The 25,503-nt window shown below is 36.9% G+C and overlaps 1 protein-coding gene across 1 annotated transcript in view; it reads right to left on the bottom strand.

Moving 5' to 3' along the window:
* Positions 1-25,503, bottom strand: part of LOC146468439 (HEAT repeat-containing protein 1-like) — a 39,809-nt gene that overhangs the window by 5,766 nt on the left and 8,540 nt on the right. Inside the window, exons 3-32 of the mRNA XM_085124249.1 lie at positions 23,668-23,904; positions 20,668-20,778; positions 20,117-20,264; positions 17,461-17,568; positions 17,174-17,272; positions 15,968-16,044; positions 14,982-15,205; positions 14,296-14,414; positions 13,738-13,935; positions 12,827-13,004; positions 12,606-12,658; positions 12,336-12,431; positions 11,862-12,045; positions 9,941-10,296; positions 8,889-9,131; positions 8,415-8,546; positions 7,951-8,039; positions 7,733-7,876; positions 7,499-7,614; positions 5,650-5,771; positions 5,309-5,437; positions 4,598-4,843; positions 3,975-4,046; positions 3,450-3,510; positions 2,115-2,278; positions 1,701-1,741; positions 1,476-1,599; positions 1,047-1,190; positions 695-850; positions 7-57 (exon numbers count right to left, since the gene is read on the bottom strand). Coding sequence (XP_084980375.1) covers positions 7-57; positions 695-850; positions 1,047-1,190; positions 1,476-1,599; positions 1,701-1,741; positions 2,115-2,278; positions 3,450-3,510; positions 3,975-4,046; positions 4,598-4,843; positions 5,309-5,437; positions 5,650-5,771; positions 7,499-7,614; positions 7,733-7,876; positions 7,951-8,039; positions 8,415-8,546; positions 8,889-9,131; positions 9,941-10,296; positions 11,862-12,045; positions 12,336-12,431; positions 12,606-12,658; positions 12,827-13,004; positions 13,738-13,935; positions 14,296-14,414; positions 14,982-15,205; positions 15,968-16,044; positions 17,174-17,272; positions 17,461-17,568; positions 20,117-20,264; positions 20,668-20,778; positions 23,668-23,904 — 4,222 coding nt within the window. The remainder of the gene's footprint in view (positions 1-6; positions 58-694; positions 851-1,046; positions 1,191-1,475; positions 1,600-1,700; positions 1,742-2,114; positions 2,279-3,449; positions 3,511-3,974; positions 4,047-4,597; positions 4,844-5,308; positions 5,438-5,649; positions 5,772-7,498; positions 7,615-7,732; positions 7,877-7,950; positions 8,040-8,414; positions 8,547-8,888; positions 9,132-9,940; positions 10,297-11,861; positions 12,046-12,335; positions 12,432-12,605; positions 12,659-12,826; positions 13,005-13,737; positions 13,936-14,295; positions 14,415-14,981; positions 15,206-15,967; positions 16,045-17,173; positions 17,273-17,460; positions 17,569-20,116; positions 20,265-20,667; positions 20,779-23,667; positions 23,905-25,503) is intronic.

Genomic DNA, 25,503 nt, shown 5'->3' with positions numbered 1-25,503 from the left:
ATTCACCTGCACATTGGCATCTTTGTCAGAGAAAACATTGATTGCTAAAGACATCACCTAAATGTACAAAAGATAAAACATTCAATAAGCTGTTACCTACTGACAAAACAGAACAGAACATTTTAACAACATCAGGGTAGGGAGACATATCCAAGGCCTGATGAACCATAAATAGCAGTAGATATATAGAACATTTTCCTATTTCTAATGTGAAAGATTGATAGCACAATAATTTATTTTGACTCTCAAAATCCTTCATTGTTTGCTTCATTGTGTTGAGATTTTGGAAGATAAATATTAAAGTACAGTAGAAACCCGGTAACTCGAACTCTGAAGGGAGACGAAAAACTGTTCGAGTTAAAAATTGCTTTAGAAGTGTCAATTCCAGTGTTTTTTTACCGATAACATGACAGGAGGAGCTAATGGGATGGCATCAGTGGTGAGTTGCAAGAACCAGAATTCGAGTTATCGGGGTAAATTTTGATCAAGGGAAACAAAATTTAGTTCAAGTTAGCGAGGAATTCGAGTTGTCCGAGTTTGAGTTATCCAAGTAAAAGTGACTGAAAAGTAGGGTCAAATCCAAGGGAAACGGGACTTAGTTGGAGTTAGCGGGGAGTTTGAGTTATCCAAGTTCGAGTCACCGGGGTTCTACTGTAGTTATTAACCTTAGTATGGAAGTACATAGAGTATTTACCTCCTTAAACTGGCTGGGATGATCTTTGGATAGCAATCGGGAAAGAAGCTTTAAACTGTATAGGGCTGTTTGCCTGTTAATAATGGATTCTTCCCTGTCTGCAGTACCCTTTGATATGGTAACTAACTCTGTTACAAGACTCAGTAGTGCTTCAACCTGTTGGAATGGATAAAATAAACGTGGGCAGGTTTATCTCTTGTCCATGTACAGGAGACTTCCACTTGCACTGGGAGAATTAAGAATGTTTTCCTTAAGTTTTTTATTCTATTTCAATTTAATTAGGACTAATGCCAAAAGAGATTCCATGGCAAAATTTGATCAAGGTCAACTAATAGTTAAAAAAAAAAGTCACCTGGTCGTCAGGATAGGTTCCTGTATGGTGACCCAGTTTGCTGTTCAACAGTTCCATTGCTTTACGTCTTACTGTGCCACTGTTGCTGCATAGCAGCTTCTTAATCATGTCAAAAAACACTGTGGTTGGTAAAAGAAGGTTGACCTGGGTAAAAATTAAAAGGCAATAACAATTACTGAGTATGGTATGCACACAGTTTTAAAAGAAAAACACAAAATAAACCTACCAGTACATTCTCAGTTCTTAACAGAAAAAAAGCCCAAATAAAAGTACATTGTATAGAATGATTTCTTTCAGTGTTTTGCCATAATGTGTGCAAGATTGTTGGTATAATTGTGATTTTAGAATCTTAACCTTATCTGATGTTTTTGTTTAACAAGCCTACTCCGCATTATTAGTGAGGAAAGAAATCGTGAATGATTTTCTTACCTTGTCAACAATTTCATAAGCTTTGTGTAGCAAGGCTTTCCAGAATTTCCCTGTTGTGTCATGCGGTACTTGATCACTATGTTGAGCTGTTTTAGTCATGAAGTTTAATGTATCCTCCAATAGCCTAAACAAATAAATAGTGGAGATGAAACTGTTAACACTGTTAATCTTCACAAAGAAATAAAATGGCCAGAGTGATGATGAAAATATTATAAAAATAAATACCTTACAAAGAGAACATTTAATATTTCTCCTTCATCATGGACCTGTTGTAAATTAGATGACATTACAAAAATAAAATTAACGTTTTTTGATAAAGAAGAAACATATGAGATAAAGGCAAACAAGTCAATTTGTGCCTACATCTTCTGATTCAAATAGGGTGTACTCTGACATCTCTCAGAAGCCTTAATTGGGAATTTGTAATGTGCACTATTGGCTCATCCCAAACCATCAGTTCTACTTTTGTAGCTTACTATAAATTAAACACAAATTGTGATTTTTAAGAAGATTACGACATTTTTTAATTTTTAAGACATGCTTCAATGTTACAAACATCATCGTCAGTTACATACATCTGTCTTGGTTGATGAATTCTTTGCAATGATTATTATCATTACACTGTAACTCCCTACTAACCTTACTGACAAAATCCTCACTGTCAAGAAGGGATGGGATAACACTTAGGCAAGTGTACTTGAACTGTCGAAGATGTTTAGCAGAATGGGTATTGACATCAAACAGAGGGCTCACAGCCAGGAAGCTGGTGGCAGTTTTGCGGCTCATTCTGGGCTTGTAATGAACTGTATAGGAAGAGAATGTTGAATTATAGAGTCATGACACCAAATGGACAAGAAAAAACTTAATGGCATAGTAAAGTATGATATATAGTTAATTGACCTTTAAAAGTGGAGTTGCATTTGGATTAGTTTGAACTCATGAATTCATGAACCATTTGACAGTCATTAATTTAATAAAGCAGTTTACAATCGAGTGTCATAAAAATGTATACCAAATAATGTGAACAACAAAATGAGCCAATCAGACCCTGAGACAAATACAAGTAACTGATATCATTCAAGAATTAGAAAATAGCTGGGGCAAGTCTTGAGTTTGGCTTGACTTCCTATTGGTTAAACCAATCCTAGAGTATAGTAAAGCATTCCCAAAGCAAAATTAATGTCAAACTACTTTTGACAATTGACTGAAAACCACTCCATCAAATGAATGAATGTGAACGCACCCGACAATCAATTAATCAAGTAATCAGTCTGTCTGTCTGTCTGTCAACAAGACAGCCAACCAGCCTACAGTGTATCAATGAATCAACCAATCAATCAATCATTCTGAGTCAAACAGTCTATCACCCAGTTAGCCAGTCAGTCAACCATTTAACAATAAGGGTAATGGCCCTTTGATTCACTCTCACTACGGATTAATGCTTGAAACGTCAGCACTTGAATCTCTTTTTAAACTCTTTTGATAAAACTAGATATTTTCTGAGGTACTGCCTAGGTGGGGAGTGGAAACAAATGCTTGGTGTTATCGGTAATTTGGCCCTTGTAAAGAGATTTGAATGTTAACCTTCCGAGGGTTCACCCTTCATCAGAGGAAATCTGGTGGGATTCACTCTGACACTTGAATCATCAACACTTGAATCTTTTTATGGTGGCCAAATTACCTTATGAACACTGTTGATAAAACCAAACATTCGTAGTCAGTCTGTCATTCAATCAAATGTTTGAATAAACCCTTTGTCAGAGCGAATCCTTCCAGACTGTCATTTAAATAGCCAGTCAGCCAGTCAGTAACTCCAGTGTCAGAAAATGACTCAACTCGTGATTTTTTCTTCTCAAAAGGTTTTTTCCTTCAAACACGGGGAATACACTTTTCATCACTCACTGGATCTTAGGTATATAAAGGTAAAACAGATGCTTCATGCAATGGAATAAGCTTTGTTTATACATTTATTACCTTCAGGTTTTTCAAGTGGCAGATTGCCAATGTACTGCAGCAGTTTCAGCATGGACTCCACCTAAAATTAACAGTACCGTGTGAAAACTATGTTGTTGTCCTTGTTGTAATACTAGATGCGTGCAGAATGTGTGAACGACTCGGAATAATTAAGCTATGAATAATGCGTGCAGAATGTGTGAACTGCTAGGGATATTTAAGCTATTCATTATTATTCAAGTTCAGTTGAGTTTAACCGTCGTTCGGTTATAATAAAAATCTTTGTGTCAGTCGCTTTGCGTTCGAGTAAGTAAAACCTAGAGAGTCAAATAGCATGAGGAAACAGTCCTCCCTCACAAAAAAAGTAAAATGGTTGCACTGTTTTCTAAGAATGAGAAAAGCATGATTCTGCACCTTTAAAAATTAAATCTAGATGTTAAAAGAGGAGTTTGTGAAGTGGAAAACGGTACCCACAAAGAAACATAATCAAAGAAAAGGGAACCATAAATATTGAGGTCATATTCAACATCTAAAGTGAACATGTACCTGGACATTTGGATCAAAGCTGTGGTAAAGACTTAGACAAAAATCTGCTCCAAGTGGATTTTTAGCACCCGCCTATCAAAAGAGAAAACAAATGGGTGTCAGGCTGTTTGATAAACAATGCTCGATGAAAGGTTTTCCATACAACTTTACATAAATAAAATTCCTCAGACAAATGTAACACAGTGAAATGGCTTAGTCAACAGACTTGACTTGACTACAGTAAACTGATTTCTCTAAAAACCAGGCACATTCTAGGGCACATAGCTATGAAGTGTCTTTAATAGAAGAGGTATCTGAAAGCTGGATATCTGTTAAAAGCACAGGTATGACTGAACTATAGTGTATCCCAAAGATAATTAAGAGTTCCTTGGAGAGATGAGTTAAGACCGAAGCAAAAAAAAAGTCTAGTTCATTTTTGAGAGTGCTTAAATTGAATAATTATCGAGACTGAAATGAAGCAGGGACATTTCTACAGTTCCTTCTCTAGATAAGTGTTTTAAAATAGTGTCAAGCCTAAAGCCAAGCAGGAATGGTTCTTCATGTTTTTTTGATACTCTTTTAAAAAGGAAAGCAAGAAACAAGCTGTACACATTTGCACTGCTTAAAGGGATAGATTGCCTAACCTGTTTATCATCATCTGGATTATTTGCACCTTGAACAACATGTTTCTCAAGCAGCAGAAGTACAGCAGTGTGTAGGAACTGTACAGAGCCAACTGTACTGATGAGATGAGTAAACAGGGGAAGCTGTCTGTGCTCAGGAATATGCGGCGAAGCATCTACAAATACTCGAATTAACATGGCCACAATGTCACGTAGTGAAATGCTGTCCTTTTTAGTCAACTGTGGTAACTGCTGCTTCTCCCCAGCCTGAAAGGTAGTATTAAGTCAACACCTAAGAAGCTTTGATGTATTTATTTTATTTTTCAATACAATGGGGTCAGCAGACATCGAGGCAAGTAATTAAGTATGTTTAATAGGTTTACGGCACACTGAGGATATTAATGGTTTAACATTTTTCAGAATAGAAGAACTGTAAATCTTATTCTCTAATGTTTACTAAAAAAAGTCAGGTAAAATTAAAATAAAATTAAAAAAATCCTCAATTTCATAATCATGTAAAATAATGAAAAACAAACAGTATGACAGGACAGTATTGCCAAATCAGTGAAACACGTGGAAAGTAACATATTCAGGCTTGAATAAAATTACTGTTTTGAGCCGAGACAAATTTCTGTGCCAAGGTTATCTTTATTTTTTTTCCTGGAGATGGATAACAGATGAAACCAGTTCCCATTCATGGACAATAACAGAAGATACTTAATGTGAACATACTTGAATCAGAGCTGGAATAACTGTATCAAGTGTTTTACTGATAACTTCAAAACTGTAGCTGTCATCTTGACGCATAATGCTGGCACCCATGAAGGTGAAAATTGACATAATGTTATGCAAAACTTTTTCCTGCAACATAAATCAACAAAATAAACATTATTTAAGTGTTCACACATGGGTATGGTATCATTTTGCACAAGCAAATATTGTTGACATAAACAAAATAGTCATAAATAAGATCATAAATTAAAAAAACCTTCCCACAAAAAGTGAAAATTGTGTCAGAATTTGAAATAACTTGATTCAGTGCCCAGTAATACCACAAGGACAAAATTACTTACTGGAAATAGCTTTGCTGCCGTAGCAAGTAGCAATAATGCCTGGTTGTGTGTCTGTGGACTTTCAGATGACCTTATACACTGAACTATCAGCTCGACATCAAATTTGTCCTCAGGAACACGTTCTGACAAAAAAGCAGTAAGCAAGGTTAAGATACAAAACAGGCCACAGACCACACACAAAACTGGCACTCAACTCCAGAATCTGTGGCATGAAACAACTAGGGGTATCACTAACCCCCCTGGATGGGATGCCAGTCCATTATTAGAATACCCGGCATGAAGTGACTAGGAGTATTACTACTCCCCCCTGGATGAGATGCTTGTCCATTATCAGAATACCCGGCATGAAGTGACTAGGAGTATTACTACTCCCCCCTGGATGAGATGCTTGTCCATTATCAGAATACCCGGCATGAAGTGACTAGGAGTATTACTACTCCCCCCTGGATGAGATGCTTGTCCATTATCAGAATACCCGGCATGAAGTGACTAGGAGTATTACTACTCCCCCCTGGATGAGATGCTTGTCCATTATTAGAATACCTGGCATGAAGTGACTAGGAGTATTACTACTCCCCTCTGGACGAGATGCTTGTCCATCATACATTATAGCATAGTGCACATACTTCCCTATCTAATTCCTATTGGCATCATCATAGTACCCTTCTCAACATACGCAAAGCTGTGCATCCACACTGGATGACGTGTGCAAATCAGACAAACTTGGGTTTCCATTGCTTAGTTTTTACAAAGTTTCCCCAGAAATGGAAGAAAATAGTAAAGAACTTCCCGATTTTCCTCATGGAACTGAGTCTTCTCCAACTGTACTGTGCACAAGCTAAACATTGCGTTGAATTGAAACCTTAGCTCAAACCTTTAACTTTGGTTTGAAAATTTGAATACTTAAACACTCTGTGGACCTGGAAACTTGTTTGTCTACATTTTCATTGACTATTAAAAGAAGCAAACTTTCACTGACACTTTCAGACCATACCATTGTGGTGTGTTTGTAACCAGCCAATAAGACCCCTTTTTTCTGTACAGTGCATTCAGAGAATTTTCAATGCACTACTTTATTGTCACTTTGTTACAAAAGAATGGGTTCAGGCTTTTAGCTGTGTGTATATCAAGTTATGGATGCCCTTGGGAAGTTCGGAGAGCTCTCAAGAGGCTAGAGTTGCTCTTGGCAAAGACTCGAGCAACTCTTACGCTTTTCTCATGCTCTCCAAACTTCCTGTGTGCATCCATAACTCAATATACACATGCTAAGCATGAAAAAATTCGTAAATACCCAGCATGAAATGGGATGCTACATGTAGTCTGCCTAGAATACCCAGCATGGCATGACTAGGAGTATTACTACTCCCCCACCCACCCCCAACCCCACCTGGATGGGATCCTAAACCATCACAGGATACCCAGCATGAAGCGACAATAAGTATCACTACCCCCACCCAGCCTGAAGTGACAATGAGTATTGCTACTCTCCCCTGGATGGGTTGCTTGTCTATCACAGGATACCCAGCAAGAAGTGACCATGAGTATTACTCCCCCTTGGAAAGGCCACTAGCCTATCACAGGATGTGCACCATGATAGGTACAGCTGTAACTACTGCCCCGTGGATGGGATGCTAGCTCATCAGCATGAGGTGATAAGCCCATCACAGGATCCCTAGCATTAAGTCATTGCTTGGAGAGTGATGCTTCTCAGTCACAGGGTTACCATTTTGAAAAGTCTCAGAGAAACAATGTGTCGTTTACAGCCACACAACCTGATTGGAAAGCTACCCATATGCTGTGGGTTATTTTCTACAAGAAACAAGAAAACATTTTGATGAATAAAACCCACCTGCAAGAGCAGAACTGCTGTCTAAAGAAAGTTTGTGGCAGATATTGTTGATCAAGGAAAATACAAGCTGCATGATGTACTCAGATGCTGCTTGACTGTGATCCAGCTCAACACAACTAAAAGTTAGTTACAAAAACAAAGTTAAGCAAAAGTTCAAAATTACACCTTAATTTAAACAACTTTGTTAGTAAGTGGTATTCTTGGGTGTTTTAGGACTGTGAATGTAGGATGTACCTTGTCAGAGTGGCAAATAAAGTTGGTAGAAGCCTGTGTGGTTCTTCAATGTTGATCTTGTACTGTAGCAGCTCCAGAATGGCCGTCACTCTTTGCAGATGATGACTGTCTTCATCATTTTCTTCTTTATGCTCTTCCTGTGTTCTTTGGAAAACAGGCAACAGTTTCATCATTTCAAAGAACCAGTCAGGTGATGTTAAAAATCACAGTTTACTCACCTTTTCAATTTCTTTTTCTTTGGTTTGCTTTCTCTTTTTGGATCTAACTTCAACAGTTCCTCAGTAACCAGCTCTGCTGTTAAACAAAGCTGGAGAGAAAAACATAACATTCCATCACTATAAGATCAGTAAATATTAATTCTACAGTGAAGGCTGTTTCCTTTTTATGAGCTCTGGCAAAAGCAACATCCCAACAAGTATTTTAATTTTTTGATGGGGGTGGAGAAGGAGGGTCAACAACAACAACAAAAACAATTTGACCCACAGGTACCTTTGGGGGTGTAGCCTTGGCACATTAATTTATTATATGCAAAAGCAATAGGGCAACCTTTGGTATTACTGGTCAAAATTTAATACTAACTTCACAGTGTGCAACTAATTGCCCCCCAGCCCTGAATTTAAAAAAAAAAAATGAAACAAATAACAAATCATGATTGTTAATAAGTTGCATGGTCAATACTCACTTTCAACATAGTGCTCTTGACTGCATTTCCAACAGCAACATCTCTTGTCTCAAGCAGGGTGTCCACAAGAATCTTGAACAAATGCTGCTGTAACTCTACTGTTGGGATGGCTTGGAAAAATCTATTTGAAATCTAAAAATATAAAATTAGTGCAAGACCATCAAGGAAGTAAATGACAACTTTAAGCAGAGGCTTAGTAATGGTCTAACTTGGCATGATTGCCAATTGTATCAGTCTCTATAGTAATAGTCTTACTTTGGCATGATTGCTGATTGTATCAGTCTCTAAAGGGTAATCCTAGAAAATGTAAATAACATGTGAAGGTGATCTCTAGTTTTACTCTATTGTGCTGTGACAATTATTCTTCAGAATAAACAGAAGCATAATATAATAAGCTAGGTAGATACAATCTGCTGAAAAAGGGTTTCTTCAATGTATAAACCTTTTGTTTTTCTGCATGTACAGCATCCTTACCTGATTAAGCACAGATATTACAGGTGGTGGGTCTCCAACACTGATACTTGTTCTCAGCAACAACACTCTCAGAAATGCCTTCCAGCCTGAGGACTCTGCCTCCAGGAGGTCAGCAGTTTCTGGAGTGTATTTTTGAATTATCAAATGAAGCAAAATACTGTCATCTTCATGTAATACTGACGCACCATCTTCACATTTATCTAAGAGCTGCACCATCACAGGTAAAAGCTTCTGTGTCGCGTTCTGCATGCAAATATGGAGAATGAAACTTATTTTTAAAATGAGAAGGATCCACAAGCCAGCCTGTGTGTTGTTAACCAACTGTCTCACATAACTGGCAGATGAATGCCTGGAATATCTGGGTGACTACTCCATTGCAAGCAAATCCTCATAACCAAACTATGAGCTCCAGATTCCCAGGCACCCTCACACTGACTAGAATAATATTGCCTATACAATAGAAACCCACAAACCACCATAGAAATACACCATGATACGAGAACTTCACATCACACACACCATACTGTAACAAGACTATTGATACTGAACCTGACTCATACTTACAACTGCTGGTCAAAAAACTTGCTGGCTGCATGCTTAAAATTTCCTTTTACCCCACATCAGTGCAAAGGTGGCTGAAATGTTGCCCTTCGATCCGAACGTATGTTTTTTCATAAGATTTTTAAAGACAAGGACAGTTTAATGCTTTCTCTTTACAGTGCAACGAACTCAACCGTGGCCACAGAAAAAGCCGACACTTTGAAATTTAAAGAACTGTTCTCGTTTTTAATTGGTTTACAAACTACCAAAGCCAGACTCCTTTGTTGTAAACATGACACACACACTGTGATTGGCTGATCAATGGTGGGTGGCCCCGGTTGAGTTTGTTGCACTGTAAAAGGAAGCTATTCAGGCTTCCATACACCGCAAAGAAATCCTAAGTTCAGTACTTTAAAAAGTCTGGTCAGAATAATTATGATAACAACACAACCCCACCAAGTAAAACAGTCCAGCATATCCACAGTGAAAATAAAAACATTTTAAATCCATACCTTTGTGACAACTTTTCTAAGAGATGAAAGTATGATTCTTCTGATGTATGATGGTGTTTCATTGGGTACTACATGTTGCAGCATGTAATTCAGTGTGTTCTGAACTCTTTTCATTTCCACAGAAGATGGTTTTCCATGTGACATTAAAGGTGCAAAATATTCACCAAGAGTCACAGGTAACTGTTCAGGATCAGCAGTCAACTCTTCGGCATTATCAGCCAAGATACCAATCAGTGCAGTGACTGCACTAGCTTGGCCAGATGACAACTGAGCCTTTAGGTTCCTAATACAGCCCATGGCCGACTTCCTCACTGCAGAGATAGGGCTGCACAATGGTACGAGTAGGGAAGGAACAACTGCAAATTAAGAAATAACTCAAAATCAAACTTTGAGAACACAATGCCACAATGTATGCTTACAGCTACTAGGGAAAGATTGTTGAAAAGAAACATGATCAAAGTATAATCATGATCCATCTGTCTTTTTACAATAACTGTCAAAATTCCTACATGTTGATTGGCTCATAGCTATTGTCTATAAGAGTACAAACAATAAAAACAACATCAGAAGTAATACGCCAGCTATCTCAATGGGAAATAAAGCTAATTAACAAATCGACGGCAGTTTTCTATGGTCTATACTCTTATAGACCATAAAATGACGTCGAAAAATGTTCAAAACTCAAGTGGAACCACGAGCCGCAGGCGAGTGGTTTCACTGCCAAGTTTTGGACATTTTATGGCGTCATTTTATGGTCTATAAGAGTATAGACCATAGAAAACTGCCGTCGATTTGTTTTTTACAATAACATGGAAAAAGTACGAGCGAAATTGGCTTTTTTTTTTCGTTGAGAAAGCGCGCGCGTTACATCTGACGTCATTTTTATTGTCTGTACTCTTATAGACAATAGCTACGAGCCAATCAGCGCGCAGGAATTTGGACAGTTATTGTAAAATGCTACTTGTACTTTTTCCATGTTATTGAAAAAGACAAAATTGACAGCAGTCTATGGTCTGAACTCTTACAGACCATAAAATGTTCAATACTTGGCAGCGAAATCACTTGACTTTGGTTTGTAGTTCCGCTTGAGTTTTGAACATTTTTTGTCAAACTCATTAACAATTCATCAAGCCAAAACAAAGCAAATCACTACCGTGAAGGAGGTTTGGAAATGTGATCTTAATTATCATAAAATTTTGTGAACTTTTGCTTCGAATTTCTCCAAGAATTATCAATAGTTTGAGAAGCTATATCAAACACTCGAAAGAGTGTTTCCTCCTATTTCCAAACACCTCGAAGTTGGTTAAAAAAAACTTGGCTACGCCTCGTTTTTCCAACCTACTTCTCGGTATTTGGAAATCGGAGGAAACACTCTTCCTTGTGTTTGATATATTACATGACAATGTTTTATGGTCTGTACGAGTATAGATTATCGAAAAGTGTTGTCAATTTGTTAAACAGTGTGTAGCATCCTTTCTGGTGAAAGAAAGTACTAACCCATGAAAGAACTTCTGTTAGTATAATTATAATTATCAACAAAGGAGGCAGGCAAAAGACATCTCTACTAATGGTTACCTAACAACAACGGTATAGTTTTATACAAATTTCCTTAATGTTTGAGCACTGACATAATTACTCTCTGACCACGTTGTTTGAAACTTGAAAAACCTTGTGACATTACATTTTTGTTTCATCCTTTAATCCCAGTGGTAGAGTGTAATTGCTCCTTTCAAAATCACTGTTTGCTCAAACATACAGGTTGAGGAAAGGGAATGTTCACTGAGGATGAAATGTCTAGCTAAGAATTTTAAACAAATTCTCCCAACTAGTAGCATAAGAAATACATGGAGAAAAGTGTGGAGAATATACATGTTGATATCCAAGCTTTTAAATGTAAAAGCTGGCTAGAATATTCACCCACCTGTACATGCTGGTTTAGACAGTTCCTTTACAAGTTTTCCAGACATAGAACTAAGACAGGCATTAGCAATATGTAAACATTGAACTTGTAACAGAGCTGATACACTTTCTCCTCCCCCGTGGAGAGGTTTACACCACAGATGGCCCAGGAATTTTAACAATACAAGCTTGTCTGCAAGATGGCACTAGAAAGCAACCAAAAATATTGTTATAAAATTTTCCAGGATTGTGCTGTCTGTAAGTTGACTGTGGAGATGACTAAATTCTTCTACAAATCCAGACTATATGTGCTTTGAGATTGTTATTGATCTTGTTATCTGGGTAAAGTTGTCTCAATGTTTTCTACCTTTGTCAATAAAATACAGGTATGTCTCAGTAGACAGTGGATTTGACCAAGTGATGCTACAATAGGTTTTAGACCAGAGCATGTATTGCAGATGTGGAGAGATAAATGCTAGTGAATTTTTGGCTATACCTCAAATAGACCTTGGAGTAACCCCTTAAACTGTCCTTGATGAGATGCTGACGTGCCACTCCCAAATGCTACCACCTCAAACAGGGACACCAGAAGCTGAAATAAAAAATTGAATTATTGATGGTGTTAATTTTAATAGTTAACAGAGGGTAAGTTTTCTGCTTGATTTAAGGAGACCCAGATGAGTCTGATCCATGCCAGAACTAATGTTAGCCCTGAATTTTACACTACAATTTTGGAACTGAAAAATACACACAATCATTTTTTTACCTTGGTGTACATGCCCTCTGGACAGCTACCACCTTTAGAAAACCACCAGTGTCCTAATGAAGACAATTTAAAATCAGCTAATGCAAAGATACATTTTGTCCAGTTGGGTCACCTCAAAGGTCTTTGTTCCCTTAAATAACTGTGCATAAAACAATTTATCAGGATAAATGGCACCTATTCAGTTCCCTAGCACACAAGAAATGTGGAAAGAAAATTCTTACCATTGGCAGCATCTGGTTCAGCTGGTATATTCTTTAACAGAATAACACACAGCCAGAGTGTGATGGAACCTTTAGCATGATTCAACCTTTTGGTACTGTGTTTACCAAGCAACTTAACCAAGCTTGTCAGAAGAGGAAGTGGAACCTTTCCACTTTGCTCATGTTGGAGGATTTCACTCTAAAAAAAATATGCAATACAATATAATAAAACTTCTTCAAGTGTATTTTTACTAACTTTGTTTGTAAATTAAAATGGGAAGGTAGACAAAAAAACTGATTGCTATCTTTCAAGATTTGCCCTGAACCACAGGTTTGTCTTCTATTGATAATTTATTGCTTCTACCTGTTGCCAGTTTCTTAAAATCAAGTCTGAGTTAACTCCAAAAGTGCTACAATTAGAATAAAGGTTGTGAACAGTGCTTAAAGTTACTGTTTACTGTACTGTAAAAAGTTGGCCCTTATCTTTTTTGCATCATTCAGTAAAAAAACCCACAAAGTATGACCATTCATAGAACATGAAAGCTACTGAGCATGCTTTCTGAATATATATTATGCTGTATATGGTGGTTGTAAACAGTTGAGCCTGTGAATGAACCCTTAAATGTGATCATCCAAATGAAAGTTACTGCGCAGTAATTTCTTGACCATGGTCCTGTTTTTTTTTTTTCACTGTTTAAGGTGGCTCTGCCATTTCTGTGTCTGAAAAAGAAATCCTGAACTGTGACCATTCATTAACTCAAACCTACTGAGCACAGTTTTCCTTTGGTGCAGCTGTTTATTAATGCTGTACAAGGCAGCTCAAACATTTCAGTCTGTGGATGAAATCCTAAAGTGTGACCTATCAAATGAAAGGTTACCAGTTTGCATCAGAAGTACAGGGTGTATTAACTGTTACAAACAACACAACCTACCTCAGGTACGTCATAATTTCCCAGCAGTTTTGTAACCTTCCACAGGTCAGGTATGATGAACTCTGTAACAGTCTGGCATAACATCATCTTACAATGGCCTGCTGCCATAGAAACTGCACTGCCAAGCAAACACCTCAGAAGCAGATGAAAAAGATCATCATCTGGGAGACTCTTGGCATGACTTATCATGCTCTGCACCTGCTCAAGAAGATGAATATGCTTAAAAAGATGGCATAGAATGGCATGTAATTTTCTATTGGTTCTGAGCTCAAACAAAAAGAAAACCTTTACTGAAATTACTTATAAGTTAACTTATACTTATTAAATAATAACATACGTTAAACCTTCTTTTTGAGTAGAAATAAAATGGTTACTGAGGTACACTGAAATCCCACATAATGTTACTTTTAAGCTTGGCTTGGGTTACGAGTGGTTAATATAATATCACTACTAAATGAGCATATGTGTACTCTAATATCATTCTAAAAACTGGTTATGTTACCAATAAACAGCAGAAGGGAAGGGAAGACAGCAATGTAGGTACATAACAAAACTCACCATTTCAGCAAGTTGATGATCTTTCATCTTCATCAGATTTTCTCCAAGCCAATTGATTAACAAGCTGTCGGCTAAAGTCAGTTTATCAGCATCACAGCTGTTTTCACAGCTCTTCCACTCTTGAAAAAAAAGGCAGTTTAAAAATGAAAATATGAAGATTAAAGGAGAGACCTGCACAGTTCTTGGGATTTCATCCAAGTTTAACCAGTATTAATGTCACTTGCTCCTCACTTACATGTTCATGTACATTATTTTGTGTCGATAATTAAATCCTAAAGAGGTACATTCCTGATGACAGCCACTGGCCAGTACTTTCACAAGGAGCTGTTTATTATAATGTAGGCCATAAAAAAAGTGGCTCTTACTTTTTAAGTCTGTGTATGATATCTTAAACTGAGGCCATTCAAATGAATATTTCTGAACAGCACTTTCTGTGATGCTGTTTGTTATTCTGTGCACAGTGTGGACTGTGGATAATATCCTGAAGTGTCCTGGACTTATTGAAAAAAAAAATTGATAAGTACTTTCCCGTTTACTATGCTTCACAGACAGTGCATAGAATCTCAAATGAAACAATCAAAACTAATTGTAACATAATTCTTTACCCTTGTGCTGGTGATGATTCAGTATTTTGCAAAATCAAATCACAGCCTTTTCTGACTGGGAAAAGTGTTAAAATAAACTACCTTTCTTTTTGACAAAGGCCTTCATTCCAGCCAACAAAGGATGATTAGTAGCCAGTACAGATGTGCTGATGGTTATTGACAAGGGAACAGCAACTGCGGATGATTGACGATGTAGGACACAATGTGGTAACAGGCCAAACACAATCCTGTCAACAGCTGAAGGATCAGCAGAGCCAACCCATTCACCAACCAACAACAGCAAAGCTTCACCACGTACCTCATCCCTGCAGGGTGATTGGATACAAAAGGTAACATTTTCATAATGAATTCCAAGGAATCCTTGGAGTGGATCACATAGAACGTTAGCCTACTTTGCCTACTATTTTAATTTGTTTGTCGAGTAACTCTGTGTTGCAGTGAATGCCATAGAAAATTGTAAAATAATATATACAAAATTAATTAAAAATAAAACAAACAGTAATAAATGCACTACATAAATGTACTATACGACATGATTCATTCATTCAATCAATCAATTTTTCAATCAACCAATCAATCAATTAATCAATCGATCGATCGACCAATCATTCATTCATTCATTCATTCATTCAGTCAGTCAGTCAGTCAGTCAGTCAGTCAGTCAATCAATCAATCAATCATTTAAGGTTGTTTTCATGTGAGTGCTGTAAAATCAAACCCAAAAATAATCACTCTAACCAATAAGAACAGAAATAAACAGCACAATGAACCAATCAGAACTAGAGCCTCCAGTTCTTCTAACCGATAGCGAGCATAGAAAAACACATGTGAAAGGTTGGTTATGGTTTGAATTCTCACTGGATGAGAAAATGCCACAAGTTTTGCTAAGCAAATTATGAAAGCAAATTATGCAAATTAATCGAAAAACACTCTTGACTATATATTTATTTGTTTGTAGAGTTGCAAGCCAAACAAAAAACAAAAAAAACGTTCATCTGACTTGATGACCTTGCAGTCCAGTTCCACATGGTATAATATGCAAAACATAAAATCTTAAATTTACATACCACTCAGATGATTTCTTATTTAGCAGTTTCAACATCTCTTCTACAAACTGTTGTCCAGGAAGATTATCAGCAAGAACCTGAAAATGACACACAAACATCAATGAAACATCAAATAACTTTACTTGTATTTAAAATATTATTTTAGTTGCTTGATCAAATTTACATTTTGATACAAATAACCACAACAATATTGAATATTTATTGACACAAAATAAGGTAGATGTCACAGAGGGCTAATCTTGGCAGGTGGAATAAGGGACGTAGGGAAACAGACAAAAAAAAAACCAGTGCATTGCACAACTGTACTGCTAAATAGTTTTCACATATTCAGTGGTCAGACTCCACCTCCACAGGCCAGGGCCCACTCGTTCAAAAGCCGATTAACATGAATCCATGATTAAAAGTTAAAGTGCAACCTAACCGGCAAATTTTTTTTAGCTTAAATACATCTTTGCACTTGTTTGCAAGGCACTGAGCCTTTTTGCGCCTTTTTGAACCAAATCTTTACTTTTTATAGGCGGTAAAAGTTATGAAATCTAGCCATCATCTGTCCCATGACCGAGCTAGTAAGGGGCATGGGTCTATTCCTTACATGACGTCACAAACTGCTTTGCATGACTTAATACAATGCAAATCAGTTTGTGACATCAAGTAAGGAATAGACCCATGCCCCTTACTAGCTTGGTCATGGGACAGATGATGGCTAGATTTCGTAACTTTTACAGCCTTTAAAAAGTCAAGATTTGGTTGAAAAAGACGCCAAATGGCGCAATATGTTTCAAACAGGTGCAAAGATTTATTTAAGCGAAAACAATTTGGGGTTAGGTGAACTTTAACCAAGGTTTTCACCTTGTTTGGTGAAAATGTTTCTCAAAGCTAATTTGAAGCTCAAGTAAAAGAAAAGTCAAAGATTAAAAATCTTTTGGAATAACCTTTATTGGTTAATAATTAAATCAATGAAATCAAACTTCACACTAACCTTGGGTTTGTTAACAACTGGGCCCAGAAATTTTTGTAACTACTGTGTACCACATTATTAAATAATAGTATCATGGGAAGGTTCTGATATGGATGGTCACACTTGATAATGAAGAAGAACATAAAGGACCTACAACAGTGCACATTTTCGAAGACATTAAGAAGCAATAAAGAAGAGATTAATTTTGAGAGCATCATTCCACTTATTACACCAGTTAATATGCACACCTGTCCTAGCTTCAGAACACAAGACACAATAACAGGATCATCATCTTGAAGCCGTGACAGCAGTGACTCACTGACAAATTCTTTATCTTCTGACAGACCCTGACCCAAAGGAAATAAATGCAATATTTTTTATTCATTATGTATTGTATGTGTCTTGCACAGTGGCTATCCAGCTTCAAAACATCAAAAAGTAATTTAATTCCTTTTTACATAATTTTTTCAGTTACATAAGATTCAAATTCTGTAATCTATAAAGAGATCCAAGAGTACTACTAAGTATAAAATACCTCCTTCCCTCTGAGAAGATCTCCTAGATGTTTTATAGCAATTTCTCGCACATGAGATTGGGGATGATGAAGACTCAAAACCAGTGTTGTACTGGAGTCTGGGATAACCTGATGAAAAAATGGTTTGAAAATAAATAAAAACAACCTTAATGTAAGCATATGCACATAATGTTTGTCCACACATACAGTGCAGCTCAGAAATAAGCAAACATCGCATACGCGTTCCATACGCAATACACGTATGCGTATGTTGTCATACGCGTATGTCCTGCCTTTGTTATTCATTGCCATACCTTTGCTTTATGTGGCATTGTCTTGCACAACAAAAGAAACGGAAAAGTAAAAGCAACAGCTCAGCACGAAATTCGAATGATGACGATCGATAGGACTATACTAGAACGCATTTAGAACCTCGCTTTGACAAACTCGAATACAAGGTGTCGTATTTTGAAGCTAGTCGCTTCGGAAACTCAACGATAAAAAACCTTATCTGCCTTATTACCGACATGCACTTTTTTTGTCAATTTGATTCTTCGAGAAAAGGAAAATAGTTTATCGAATTAATATTACTTGCTGGACGAGCATTAACAACAAACTTCGCGTTCGCTTTGTCGCTACTGGCAGAACAAGCTCGAACGTCAAGAACGGCAGCTGTCGTATTTTGAAAGTTATCGCTTTACAAGCGATGATTCGACAACCAGGCAATTAATTTTTCTTTTACTAAAATGTATTCGGTAAGAAAATAATTTTTAGCTCGCTCGTCTACACTACTTGTGGGAACAGCGCTAAACAGTCTAAACAAGCATGATCATAAATATCGTAACATGTATCTTTCGTGAAATATACTGAAATTCCAGTCAGGAATGGACATAATGTAATCTAAAATGTGTATGACACTGACTTGTAAAACGTTAAAAATCAAACGTTTATAAAAACTTTATCAAGACGTTTCGGCCAAAAATCTTCGGCCTTCGTCGGTTTAAAAAATGACAAATAAGCAAACGCTTATCTAACGGTTCACAGTATGCGCATGCTACAATCACAACGCGTAACGAACGATCACCGCGCGAGAGAACAGATCACGTGAGTGACCTATAAATTCCAGGAACATCAATATGTTCATTGCCCGCATTTCGCTCTCGCAGAGAATGCCAGGCCTCAAGAAAAAATCTCTTGTGGTAATCACGCGCTTTGTCGACAATGGTGGCTCGGTCAAAATCTATACTATGGCCAAACTGATTCGCGTGTTGCGTGTTGTATCTTTCGTTTTGTTTACATTTTCGTTAGCGGTGGTCGGTGCGGCAGGATGAATTTGCATTATATTATCAAAAAAGGATATCTCCGGTTCTCTTTGGTAGAATTCGCTGATTTAAACGGTAAAATGCTCTCTATTCATAGACAAGATTTTCCTTCAAAGTTTTTGTGATGCGCCGATCACATTTCTTTGTTCTTCTGCAATGAAAAGCTTGGTTTTTCAGCATGCTTCGGCGCGTGAGTCGTTATGAAATGTTATTGTCTTTGTAGCATCACAGCAAGGACTGAAAAAAAAAAAAAAAAACCGATATCTCTGGGTCTCTTTGGCAGAATTCGCTGATTCAAACGGTAAAATGCTCTCCCTTCATTGGCAATATTTGTCTTGAAACTTCCTTTGATGCGCCGATCACATTTATTTAATTTTTCTGCATGGAAAAGTTTTGGTTCAGCACACGCTGGCGTTAGTCCATTGTGAAATGTTATTTGTCTTTGTAGCGTCACAGCAAGGACTGAAAAAACGATATCTCTGGTTCTCTTTAGCAGAATGAGCTGATTCAAACGGTAAAGTGCTCTTTCTTCAAAGCCAAGAGTTTTCTTCAAAGTTTCTATGATGCGCCGATCACAAATTTGTAAACATTACGCGCCAAACATTATGCATAATTTTTGGCAAGTGAATGCCGTCGCGAGCGTAAGCTGAATTGCAGCTCAAGAAATGGAGTGCTTTAGAAAAGACAATTAAAATATCAAGTGGTTCCCTGAGGCTTGTCGTTCTGGCAACATTTTTTATTTAATGAGGAATTTGGGAAAAAATTGATACTCATACACTTGATTTAAATTACGCTCGATCGACAGCGTTCAACAACAAACAGCCGGAATAAGCACAAGACGATCGACGAACATGCAGCTTGACCACCATTTTTCAGTGTTTTTTTTTTTTTGCCCATTGAAATCAACAATGACCTTTCCACAATAGAAGAAACAATAGGCTAGCTCATACATACTAATGAGACATACGTGTATAAGTAATATACGCGTATGCGTATATGTCAATACGCGTATGGGTATATACGCATACGCGTATTATACGCGTCTTACGCGCACATTTTGGTTCGCTTATTTCTGAGCTGCACTGTATCTGTTCCAATAATTACACTTAGTCTATCATTCCGAGAGCAAAGCTTGTGGAAAAATGTGAGAGCTGTGGAACAAAATTTTAATATCCCTCAGCATCACTATAATCTGTAACACTATTTAGGTCAGACATGAACATTGAATCTGCATTCTGTTGGACGTGTAGGCCTTTACCTCCTAAAGCAAAATGTATATTAAATAATATGGCTGCAAGTTAATTACAGCATGGATTGAAGAGTAAATGAAAGCCAGTTGGTTCAAGCTATGTTACCTGTGACTTGACTCCTGTGAGTGCTACAGAGACCAGCTCCATGGTCCATATGGAGGACGGGTGACTTGTATCTCCTTCAGTTGTACCTTCAGCAGCCTTAAGGGAGCCTAAATGTCTCTCGATGGCCTTTTCTAATTCTGTGGGGTACCTAGGGAGCACAAGCAAGCATTTTATCTTCCTCATCACAAAATTTACTTTTTTTTCCATCTTTTTGGTCCTGACTTAGCTCTGGTTTGTGTCCAACAACTTCTTTCTTCTAGAACATTTCATGACTGGTTATGACAAAATTCTTCCAATCTGAACAAGAATTTTTTAAAAAGTATGGCATTCTAATGTAACAAAAAAATGAAATGTAATACACGTAGAAGCTTCCAGATGAACTTGTTTCCAGCGAAAAAGGTCAGTGGGTAGTTCACACCACACTTTGGTAGTTGATTATCAACCCTTATTTAAAACATATACTCATCAATAGCTCACTTTCAATTCACAATACTTTGAGACTGTTATAACACCACAGATATAAATTTAGCACTTGAAATAAAACAACTAACCTTTTCTCCAAAGCCTGTACCAGATCTATTACTTTCTCATTTAACCTGCTAATTTCACTTTTGTTTTCGCTGAGAGTTTGACGCACACTGCAATACTCTTCAAGAAGTACCCTGGGAAAATAAAATATTGAATCTCCTGTAATGTACATTATCACAATAATTATTTTGATGAAGATAATCACTTTGAGAAAATAGGCACTGGGTAATTTGCGAGTTGTGAAGTTGCAAGTTGCAGTTGCGAGTTGCCAAACCTAGAAAATGAAAATTTCTGGTCAAGACAATGTTATAAGAGTTAGGGATCCCAAAGACATAAAACCGGACATTTCAGAAAAAAAAAACCCAGTGATCCTGGGAGGGTAATTTTATCTTTCATTGAGTTCAGTTTTAATACCTGCCAAGTTGCACCCAAAATCTTTCATTCACTGTTCAAAATATATGTTTCATATATTCATAATCAGGCTGGTTTAGGGGTTCTTTTTAAAACTTCAGACAAGCATTCCGGTCATGTTTATTTATGGGAATACCCTCCAATGCCTGTGTTATTTTGTGATGGTGATGAAGGCTCAAAATTGAGTCATTTAAGAAATTCCCCCAAACGACCAAAAACATAGGATGGCAAACAAGTTGAATTCGCTAGCCTACCTGTACCAACCCATTTTCCCTATGTTGGAACTCGCAACTCCAAAACTCGCATTCTTTGCTCACCCCAGAAAATAAAGGTTTATTATGATTGCATATCAAGATTTTAACATAGATTCCAAAATATTTGTCCAGTGTCAGAAAAGTTCTCAACTTGTGATTTTTTCTTCTCAGAAGGATATTTCCTTCAAACACGGGGAATACACTTCTCATCATCCACTGAAGTACCAGCATATTCTTAGAATCTACAGCAGTAATCTTACGTCTTATAATAGTCACTATTTGTACAGTGCAGCTCAAAGATAAGCGAACTTCGCATACACATACCTATGCAAGTAATAGGTGTATACATATAAATACGAGCACATACGCATATGTCCTGCCTTTGTTATTCATTGCCATACCCGCCCTTTGCTTTCTGTTCGATTATGTGGCAATGTGTTGCACAACAAAAGAAATGGTAAAGTAAAAGCGACAGCCCACAAGCACAAAAATCACATAGTATGAAAAAAAAAAAATTACGACTACAATTGAACATATTTAGAACCTTGCTTTGCTGACAAACTTGAATGACATGAAAACATTTTTTTAGCACATGCTGGAGTGAGTGAATTGTGAAATGTGTATTGTACTTCTGTAGCGCCACGACAAATACTGAAAAAACTACATCCCCGGTTCTGTTAGGCCCAATTCACTGATTCAAATGGTAAAATGCTCTCTCTTCATAGACAAGCTGATTTTTCTTCAAACTTTCTGTGATGTGCCGATCACATTTCTTTGATTTTTCTGCAAGGAAAAGTTTGGGTTATTTTAGCATGCACCGGCATGAGCCCATTGTGCAATATTAATAATATAATTATTGTCTTTGTAGCATCACAGCAAGTGCTGAAAAAATGGTATCTTCTGTTCTGTTTGGCACAATTTGCCAATTCAAACGGTAAAATGCTCTCCCTTCATAGACACGATTTTCCTTCAAAATTTCTGTGATGCAGATCACATTATTTTATTCGATTATTCTGCAAGAAAAGTTTTGGGTTTTTTAGCACATGCAGGGCTGAGTGAATTGTGGAATGTTTATTGTTGTCTGTAGCCTCACAGCAAGTGCTGAAAAAATGATATCTTCGGTTCTGTTAGGTACAATTCTCTGATTCAAACGGTAAAATGCTCTCTCTTCAAAGCCAAGATTTTTCTTCAAAATTTCTATGATGCACTAATCACATTACATTGGTTTTTAGCACATGCTGGCATCAAGCCATTATGTCTTCTGTAGAGTCATGACAACTACTGTAAATATTATATCTTTGGTTCTGTTTGGAACAATTCGCTGATTCAAATGCTCTCTTTTTAAATACATTTATGCTTTGTCCAAGTGTGATGCGACGAACATTATGCGTTATTTCTTGGCAAGCAAACATTTATAAAACTATGCTGCCGCGAGCATAAACTGAGTTACAAAAAGGTTACTGGAAATAGTTGCGACAAGAGCAGCTCAAGAAATCGAGTGCTTTAGAAATGACAATAAAAATATCAAGTGGTTTCCTCTAAAGATGAGGCTTATCATTTAGGCAACATTTTTCATTTAATGAGGAGATTTAGGCAATACTTGATACTCATACACTTGACAATGCTTGAGAGCAATAAACAAACAAAGAGCCCGAATAAACACAAGAAGATCGACAGGCATGCAGCTTGACCACTCTTGTTCTCTGCAATTGCAAAGGGCAATGAAATTAACAATGACCTTTCCCCAATAGAAAAAACAATAGGCTAGCTCAAACATACTAATGAGTCATACGCATAAGTACATACCCATATGCGCCTTTGTCAATACTAGTATGCGTATATACGAATAAGCGTGTTATATGCGTTTCACACATGTATTTTGGTTTGCTTATCTCTGAGCTGCACTTTATTTATAAATTGTAATTTGTTATATACTTCTGAAGAAACTTTTAGCACATGAGATGCTACATGGATAAATAAATGACTGACTGATTGACTGACTGATACAGGACCAAAGCAGAACAAAGCTAGTTAATACAGGGTTAGCATCTGTAATTACAGTGTATCAGGAGCATGTAAATAGGCCATTTTCAAAATGGCATCATGTACTACTAACAACTACCAGAATCCTTCAGTTTGTTGTTGCAAATTAGGGATATTGTGGACCGATATTGTTATTTGAGCCTCATTGGGAATACCAAATTTACACAAGAAAGGAAAAACAAAGAGGATTCTGGTAATTGTACATGTAGTAAACTTGTGTCATCATGAAAATCTCCTATTCCCTTACACATTCTTCTCAACCTTTAGTATCACACTACAAAGTGAGATTGGGATAGAAAATGCTTTTACTCTGACCTGCCAATGGTGATGACTGAGTCATTTTCAAAGTCAACATCCACTAGTAATTCCTGGGCAATTTTTAATGGAGGGCTTGTTGTAGAATCACTCTGTTCTTCTGTTGGTGCATTCTTTACTCCACTGTTTATAAGCTGGGACACAAAAATGTCCAACAAGGGAGAGATTACATGAGAAGATGACAACTGCTGAAAGATTTTGACCAGACCTGGGAGCTTTAGAAGGGATTTAAAAGACCTGCAAGGAACACAGCATTGCCAGAGTGAAAACTGACCATTTCTGACACTTTTAAAACTGCATGCTCACAGGTGGAAGGATATTGTATTTGGTACATGTTGGTACGGTACACTATAAAAGTACATTATAATAATAATAATAATAATAACATGACTGCTAAAGCATTAATATTTTGACCAGAGTGCAATCCTGTGTTTGAAAAAATGGAATATACACTGTAATAATATTTAAACAGGGAAGAGGGAACTCCTCAGAATTGTTATTGGAGGTGAAGAGCTCTGTCTACAATCATGTGCACGTACCCATTTTCAGACTGAAATGGCTCAAAAACGAATATACCAACTTGTCAAGTCATCTAAATGAAATTTTTATGGTCGAAGTCAAACTAATTGCAACAGAATTTCTGTCACTGCCAAATGATAGACAGTGGTCAACTTACCAACATACTGAAAGTTCCCCAAAATTCGTGTGGTGGAAGATGCTTAGATTAAGCATTGTAATATTTGGAGCATGTACCACAGGGTACCCACATCGCGGAAAGTAATAATAAATCGAAACAAACAAAATAAAGTTGTTTTGAGCGGTTCTAAGCCATGTTGAACTACAATAAATGTTTATAAATGTACAAAAATGATTTTAATAGATGAAAATAAAATAATTAGATTAAAACATACGATTTGAGTAGTTCTAGACTCCAACGGTATAACATGGACGCTTGGCAGTATTTAGTTCGTTTCGCTGCATTGTCTGTAATTCTGTACACACGAACTTTTATTTTTATTACTGGACGTTTATGGTTTCTCTGCAATATCTACTTGTTCTGTTTATAGCAGTCGTGTTGTGAGAAACGGTAAGTCTGATTTAAGTATTTTTATCATGCATATTTAGGTTAATTTGTATATGTAATCGCATGTGGCTGAGTAAAATCTATAACAATTAATATTGCGCGTGTTTTCAGAAGCGACGAGGGTAATTTCTGCAACTTCTGAAAACACAAGTGATAGTAATCCTTAATTTTACGAGGAATCATGCGATAACATGTCTATGAGATAGAGGGCAAAATTACGGCTTAAGTTTTAAAGCCTTTTTTTCACTGAAAGGCGCCCGATTTGGCGATGTAAAAAGACTTCTCGACAAACTGAAGAGAGATTAAACCTATTCAATAAAGTCTTGTTCAAAAAAAAATTTATTGTCTAAGAAAGAACTTACAAATAGTTGTTCTTGACTGCTATAAAAAAGTCTTCTTAATGTATAAAAGACTGGGACAAATAAATTAAAGTGAAGGACATGTCATTGTGCATGTTTCATGCACCTCTTTCAACATGTTCAAAACAAGAAACAACAAGTTGAAACAGTTTGGCAATTCGATTTCTTTAACTACATTCAGCCTTTTTCTTAAATTTGTACTGCAGGTAAGTACACTAACGCTTAATAATTCACAAACAGAATTAGTTATTGAAATATTATTATGATTTCTTCCAAGGGAGTTTGTTCTATGAAGACGTACGCAACTACAATGCTGCTTTTGCAGCGAGTCCATAGACAATGGAGATCTCACGGTCACTTTGACGGAAAAGGGCTGCAGGAACATTAATAGCA

The sequence above is a fragment of the Pavona decussata genome, unplaced genomic scaffold, assembly GCF_977016875.1.
Source record: "Pavona decussata unplaced genomic scaffold, jaPavDecu1.1 SCAFFOLD_130, whole genome shotgun sequence".
Classification (NCBI taxonomy): Eukaryota; Metazoa; Cnidaria; class Anthozoa; order Scleractinia; family Agariciidae; genus Pavona; species Pavona decussata.
Note: the sequence above shows the minus strand (reverse complement) of the source record. Positions and strands in the feature narration are given on the sequence as shown.